At 37.4% G+C, this 7,304-nt stretch overlaps 1 protein-coding gene and 1 pseudogene across 1 annotated transcript; one reads left to right on the top strand and one right to left on the bottom strand.

Annotated features, from left to right (window-relative positions):
- Positions 1–403: 403 nt before the first annotated feature.
- On the bottom strand, positions 404–1,297 carry LOC147503205 (uncharacterized; annotated as a pseudogene).
- Positions 1,298–1,332: 35 nt separating this feature from the next.
- Positions 1,333–2,117, top strand: LOC147503204 (uncharacterized). The gene is made up of 4 exons (XM_086604736.1): positions 1,333–1,420; positions 1,569–1,663; positions 1,715–1,827; positions 1,946–2,117. The coding sequence occupies exons 1-4, from the start codon at positions 1,333–1,335 to the stop codon at positions 2,115–2,117; spliced, it is 468 nt and encodes a 155-aa protein (XP_086460862.1).
- The last annotated feature ends 5,187 nt before the right edge of the window (positions 2,118–7,304 follow it).

The raw sequence follows: 7,304 nt of genomic DNA, 5'->3' as shown, positions 1-7,304 counted from the left end.
CCCTCTCTCTGTCTCTCACCCAGGTTGAAGATGGATGAAAAGCATCAATTTTTCCCCCTCACACACTCTCTCTTTCACGCTAGAGTCACGAGGACCAGGTTGGATTGCACTTTTATATCTGTTTTTTTTTTTTTACTTATTTTGATGTTAGTTGCTAATTTAGGGTTCTTTGATTTTAATTTTTGTAAGAGAAGTTTGTTTTTTTAACACCAATTAACATTACAAAATGTAATTGAGAAAAGTTCACAAGTTCCTTCATATGAAAAGGGCGAATATATAACTGACCGAGTCTCTCTCTCTCTCTTAAAATCTCCAAAGTACTAAAGATTAGTAATTTCCGACAACTTCATAAAAATTGCTTGATGGGGATACAATCCCACTCCGATCGACTCACGCCATAACTCTAACCATGGGACACATCATTCTTGAGAAGCAACAAAAGAGTAACTGCATCCTCGTCTGTAACTCCAAATATCTCTTTGATGATTAAGGAGCTCTCCCTTGAACAGAATTCTGGCAGCTTAGATAGATAAAATATTTTCCCAAAGAGTGCCTGCACAGCAAGTTTTCTCTTAAAACCCTTCTCTGAGTATCCTGAAATATCCATGACAACTGGACCTTTGTCCCTTACAATTCGTCTTGATATCTCGTTTAGAATTTTAGCAACCTGGGCACCATTCAGCATAGAAGCTTTTCTGAGTTGGATCAAGTCTGCCAACATGCCTAGGTTGAAGGGTTTTTCATTCATTGCATAGCGAATGTACTTGCACAAAATTTCCTCCATGCCAAATCCTATCTGCTGCACAAGTTCCAGTAGAGCTTGATTCTGAACTTGATTTCATCCTTTGAGGAGTAAGTCATCTATGGATTTGCATAAGAAAGCATTTTTGTTTACCAGTTTGTGTCTCTTAGCCTTTGGTGAATTTGACTATCAGAGGGTCTTGACAAAGGCAATAACGAAAGTGAGTCCAGCATAAGCCATGGGAACAGCTAGGATCGAGGGAGAGCTCGACCCGGACCTCTACAATTGCTTTGGGATATATTCAATAATCTTCTTTAATCCTACTATTTTGTTTTCTTGTTATCTACTTTTGATAGACTAAACCTCATGGCCATGGTGATGTCCATTTGCTTCTTTACTCTAGTGGTCTTCTATTTGTTTGGTATGCGTTGCCTTTCATAGAAACGATTCGGATTTTCTTTTTTGTTGTTAGAAGTTATTTTTCCCTGTTAATAATGTATTAACCTTGTTGTGTTGATTGATGATGTTTAGATTCATACTAGTCTTAGGCTCCATTTTTATATGGTATTTTTCCCGTTGTTGCCTCTAATATGACAAGTTTCATTCTTGTCTTAGGCATGATCTTGGTGGATGAAGTGGGTTCTCTTTTATTAAGATCTGAATGGATTACTCTTCAAGGTTAGATGAATGTGTTGTCATGACATATTTGACTACTTGAAGAATTTTGTTAAATGGTTGATTTTTATCATATGACGTATTTGACTTGAATGATTATCTTATGAGCTTATATGGTTTTTTTAACTTACCATTTCTTTTGAAATTTTAGTGCTTGCTTCTTGGTTCCGTTTGAAATACCCCCACATTGCTTTGGGTGCTTGGGCATCTTCTGCTCCTGTTTTATTCTACCTGGGTGATACCAAGGTCAATTAAATTTTGAACCTCAACCAATTCCTTGTATGTAATACCATGTAGGAAACAAGCGTTAACTGTTATGAGACCATAAAGAGAAGCTGGGACTTGATTGATGGTATTGGATCCAGCGACAACGGTTTGAAGGAACTTAGCCAGAAGTTCAAATCTTGCAGGTAATCTTATAAATTACACAAGTATTATGCATCAAATACTGTTCTCATTTTTTTGTATCTATTCTACTTCCTATGATAATTGCTTTCAATTTGCTGATTTTATTTCTTTTCTTCCTAGCCTTTTGAAGTCATCCAAAGAGTTGAAAGATTATCTTCAAAGGAAATATCAAGATGCTGCACAGTACGATTCACCGGAGGACACCCTAGTGGAAAAGATATGCAGTGTTATAGATGCAATGTCTGCAAATTCTGATGTTCTTAGCAGAATATTTGCAGGTGTTGTGTTTTAGATTTTTAAAGTTAAATATAAATATGTGTTTTCTAAGACAATCACTATATATAAACTGATTTCTCAACTTATTATTCTTCGTCGTTTGCGGCATAAAGTTTGGTTTACACTAACAAGTAACAACTCTCTATGTAGGAATTGAAGGCGATTGAAGGAAATGAACCACCTAAATGTTACCCAATATCAATACTTACGACTTATGCGAGCATATATCAATGGACGTGGCAAGTATCTCAAGTATACTATCGTCTCGGGGCTCTCGACCATAACATTTTCAGATGGATTTGCTTACCTTATTGTTTTGTGATACTTCGGATATACACGCGAGTGATAGAACCAAGTACAACGAGCACTAATGACCACGATGTTCCGATTCGGTGCAAGTTCTGGTCAAAAGGAGTATTGTTGTGAAGAACTCTGTATGGACCTCTCAACCATCCTGCCTTAGTGTTCATTGAAGCCTGAAAATTTATTGAAAAGTTATGGGAGTGATGCCCAGGGACTTGAAGCCTGAAAATTTCTTACTAGTGAACCGGGGTGAGGATTCTCCTCTTAAGGCCACCGATTTTGGAGTCTCAGTGTTCATTGAAGAAGGTTAGTTTCTATCAAGCTGTGTTTGGCATTGCAAAGTCTAGAATAACTTATGATATGTTGAATGAGATAATTGATGTACATATCTTTTTATGCCGACTGTTCGTTTCAAAATGATTGTCCAGGCAAAGTTTATCGTGACATTGTAGGAAGTGCTTATTATGTGGCACCTGAGGTATTGGGTCGGAGCTATGGGAAGGATATAGATGTATGGAGTGCCGGGGTAATTTTATATGTTCTCTTGAGCAGTGTTTTTGCTTGAACCAAGCACTACTTCAGTTTAGTTAGTCTCATGTCTCGGTTGTTGAAATCAATGCTCACAACAATATTCTGATCTGTTTTACTCAGACACTTAAATGAATGAACTGAACACGAGACGAGAAAAGGGGATATTTGAAGCCATCTTAGAAGGTAAGATTGACATCGAAGTGCACCTTGGCCTTCTATATCGGACGCTTCTGAAGGATCTTGTAAAGAAGATGCTAACATGGGACCCTAAGAAACGGATTAATCTTTGCCCAAGCCCTTGGTGAGTACCATGGAAAAATGATAGAAGCTCTAATTTATTTACTTTATAGTCACTCTGTTACATCGGTCTCATTCTATGAAAACTTCGGGTGCTTGTTTTGGTAGTAATAATAACTAATAGAGCTATATAAAGTACAGACTTGAAACTTCACTCATATTGCATTAACAATGATCTTCATCCCGGACTCACGGTGTCGAAAGATAATTGCAGATAAAAGAGTTGGGACCCTTTGCCAATCTGATCCGATCGGTCCCACTCTTAAGCACTTTTGCACCCCTTGGAATCCGATCGATTAGATGCGGAAGGCGCCCGCCAGATATCGTCGATTACTCTACATGTTATCGAGAGCCTCTTGGAGCAAAGTTACGTCTTATTTGAAAGATGAAGGAATTGCTGGTAGTGGGAGCTTTAGTAACATATCTAAGGTTATCCTTAAGGAAAGGTTTAAGAACTTCAATGCCGCCTTTGAAGATATATATAAGGTCCAATCAACTTGGAAAGTTCCGATCCTCAATTACGTGATGAACTTCGGATCTCTATATCGGAGAGAGTCATTCCAGCTTACCGCTCATTTATGGGGAGGTTCAGGAGCCATCTCGAGAGTGGACGACATCTTTGGTAAATACATAAAAATTACAAGAGGGGACATAGAGAACCATTTGTCCGATCTATTTGAAGGATCACCGAGAATTCTGAGAACATAAGGAGAAAAATTGAACACATACCGGCCCAGTTTATTTTTTGAAGGTGAGTCCTCTACTCTTTTGAGGACCTGCAATTTTGAATCTAGATGTCTTCTTGGATTTTTTTTTCGTTTTTTTTTGGTAGTTAGTGCTTTTGTATGTCATTATAGACAGGATAGAAGAGGAACCATCTTGACCTCTTTCCGGTATACACAATAATTATATACATGTATATCTTACTTATATTAAAACCTTTTTTCGGCTAAGTGAGCTTTATGTATTTAAAGTAATGATCACAAGATTACAATAATTTTTTTATGGGTGGGCTGCATCATTGTGAATGTACGCAGCCCTATTAAATTGGACTCTTACACCTCCACCAATCATTTGTAGAAAACCCAAAATTAGATACTCAAATTTGAACGTTGTATATGGATAGTGGAGTGTGCCATTTTCCTTGAACGGTATTGTGTTTTTGGGCATAAATATGCGGATAGGAAGCTGATTAGTTACTAGGAGAAATTTTGTTTGTTTGTCTCTTTTGCTAAAGTTATAAAGGGTCCTTAGCAATAGTTCAACTGTTTTACATCTTCACATTCACCTTCGTAGTTCTCGATTTCCAACAATTAAATTCTCATTTCAGACTTGAGAGAGCATTGAGGAAGTTAATCGATTATTAGAAGCAAAGGAAAATGCTCTTGATGGGTTGCGGCACTCTCTTTTTTGAAAAAGAACGGGTTTGGACATTCAAACATCTTTTGAAATACTTTAGGGTAACTTCTTCACGAGAATTTGTGGGTTCATCTTGTTATACAATTATTATCCCCATCACACTACTTATGTGGGGACTGTGTCATCAAAGAGTCTTGATTAATGAAGGCGAACAACAAAAGAAATATATTATTAGTTTTATGACATATTTCACATATTTTGGCGGGGGACAAACATAATGCCGGTGGTGCTACAAGTTTTGGGGAGACTTCACCGGATCGTTTAGCTACCAAAGATCAAACTTACCAAGTACATCACCATACCCCACGAACCTCTTTCCCGTAGGGCCGACTTCTGTGTTAAAGGTCCATACGAGCCTCTCCAACTGTGTAGATTGCTGCATGAGCAATTTCACAATGAACCAATGGGACTAGTAGTGTGGATCGCAATGGTCACGGATGATTTGCCTTTGCTGTTCCCACACCATCTTAAGAAAAACAACAACTATAAGTGAAAGATGAAAACTTGAGGTTTTGTGGTGATGGACTTCAACCGAGGAGATCAGCATGCTCCGCCAAGTGCTCTGTCGTTTAACGTTCACGTAACTTATTTTCACATTTTGTTCAAGATGAGATGATTGACACCCGCGGTGTTATGTGATGTTTGGTTTGGCTAGTTTGTTCGATTGTTGTTGATTGCCCTAGGGACTTTGTACGATGTTACTTTCTTTCAGCAATTGGAGGTTCAGAAATCCTTGGAGCGAATTCTATATCGTGGTGAGTTCCTTTACATGATTATATGGGATAAATGTATACTATTGTGTGTAGACCTTTAGGCATTTAAAAGAATACTATTCTGACGATGTAGACTTTGGCGGGGATTAATAAGAACAACATTCCATATGTAATGGTTAGTACTTTCTCCTTCATTTGATATTTGTTATATTAGATGATTTTCATTTCTAATGATTGCTTTTAAATATTGTAGAAATATCTTCAAAGCCTACTCTAAAAGCGGGATCATGAAGAGGTACAAATGAGGAATATCGTCTGTCGAGTTTAGGCACTATATACGATGATGTTTTCATTTTTCTTAAGAGTCATTCTAAATAGTGTTTAAAATTTTAAAGAGTGTTATATTTGTTCTTTTATGTAAGTTAGGATGCCTAATGGGATCTATGTTGTAAAAAAAACCTTATGCCAAGTACATATTGAGTATGAAATATTGAATTGTGGATAATTAAGATTCTTGTGGGTTTGATTGGAATGATAGAATTTTGTATGAACGGCAGGTGATGCGAATTGTATGAATTTTGTATGGTGCTAGAATCAAATTTTTTTATCCAACAAAAGACATTTGCCACGGCCATAAACTGTGGCGAAATTTTAGATACACTCCACAAAAGACATTTGCCATGGCCTAAACCTGTTGCCAAATTATAGATCCCAGTCTACAAAAGACATTGGGCACGGGTCATGTGAGGAATGGCTACGGTTTAGTGCTGTGGCAAAAGGAGACATTGACCACGGCCCTTGTAATGGTTTATATCCATGCCAAAAAATGAAGCTATACCCACAGTCTTTAGCCGTGGCCAAAGATTAGCCACAGGCGCATTGGCTACGGTCCTGCAACAGCTATAAGCCGTGGCTAAAGGTCTTTTGCCACAGCTCATGACCGTGGCGAATACTCGATATTCTTGTAGTGTATGATAACCTAATTAAATATGAGTTTGGTATACCTTACCTTTAAGCCAACACGTCGTCTTAGGGTAGGATATTTACGTCCCTGCAGAAAAGATTAATAGATCCTACCCTCTTGCAAAACAAAGTTAGACATCACAATAAAATGATTTATCTCAGCCAGTCAAATTTCCATTCATAACCAAACCTCATTTAAGACATTTAAGTTTAATTGATATAACCTGGTTCGTCCCGCATATTCGGCGAATACCACTTATCATAATACATATATCAAGGTTAGTCATTCATATGACATACGTATCCAAATCTTTTAAGATTGGAATCAAGCCTTACGTAGCTCTTACACTTATTTGTCTTGCATAAATATCATATATCCCTATTGTAAACTCGTACTTGTGAGTTACAACCATCTATGGACTTTTAATGCTTATAAAACCAAGCCTCTTATGTGCATAAAACTAACAGGTCATTCTCGTACATTCAAAGAATCCAAACCTATATTCTCGTACACTCGAGAAATAGAACCAACCTGCAAGGCGAATACCTTAGTTCCTCTATAGGGCGGTTTCCTACGTGACTTCACTAGTCATAAATAAACATTTCTTTTTATTTTAACCAGGAGACGTGGAGAGTTATAAAGATATGGGTGACATGTGTAATTAATTTTCCTGATGTCTAAGTGTCATAGCGTCATATATCATAAAATAATTATAGTAAGAATGTACTTTCACATTTTAATTAATACACGTACCGTTTATGTAAAAATATAGTCTTAGCCTAAAGCCTAACACACTAATAGCCCTAGACCTATCCTAATGGACCTAATCTTATCCAAGTCAAAGGTCACTTGGTCAAACAGTCAAAGTCAACCTGCCAAGTCAACAGCAGTCAACCAATCCTAAACTCATCCAACCAAAAACCCAAAGACTAATGCCCAAAGTCTTTAGCCTTTCACAAGCCCATTCTCATTAAAC

Source organism: Coptis chinensis, chromosome 4 (genome assembly GCF_015680905.1).
Source record: "Coptis chinensis isolate HL-2020 chromosome 4, ASM1568090v1, whole genome shotgun sequence".
Taxonomy (NCBI): Eukaryota; Viridiplantae; Streptophyta; class Magnoliopsida; order Ranunculales; family Ranunculaceae; genus Coptis; species Coptis chinensis.
The sequence above is the reverse complement of the archived record's forward strand: the minus strand, read 5'-3'. Positions and strand labels throughout refer to the sequence as shown.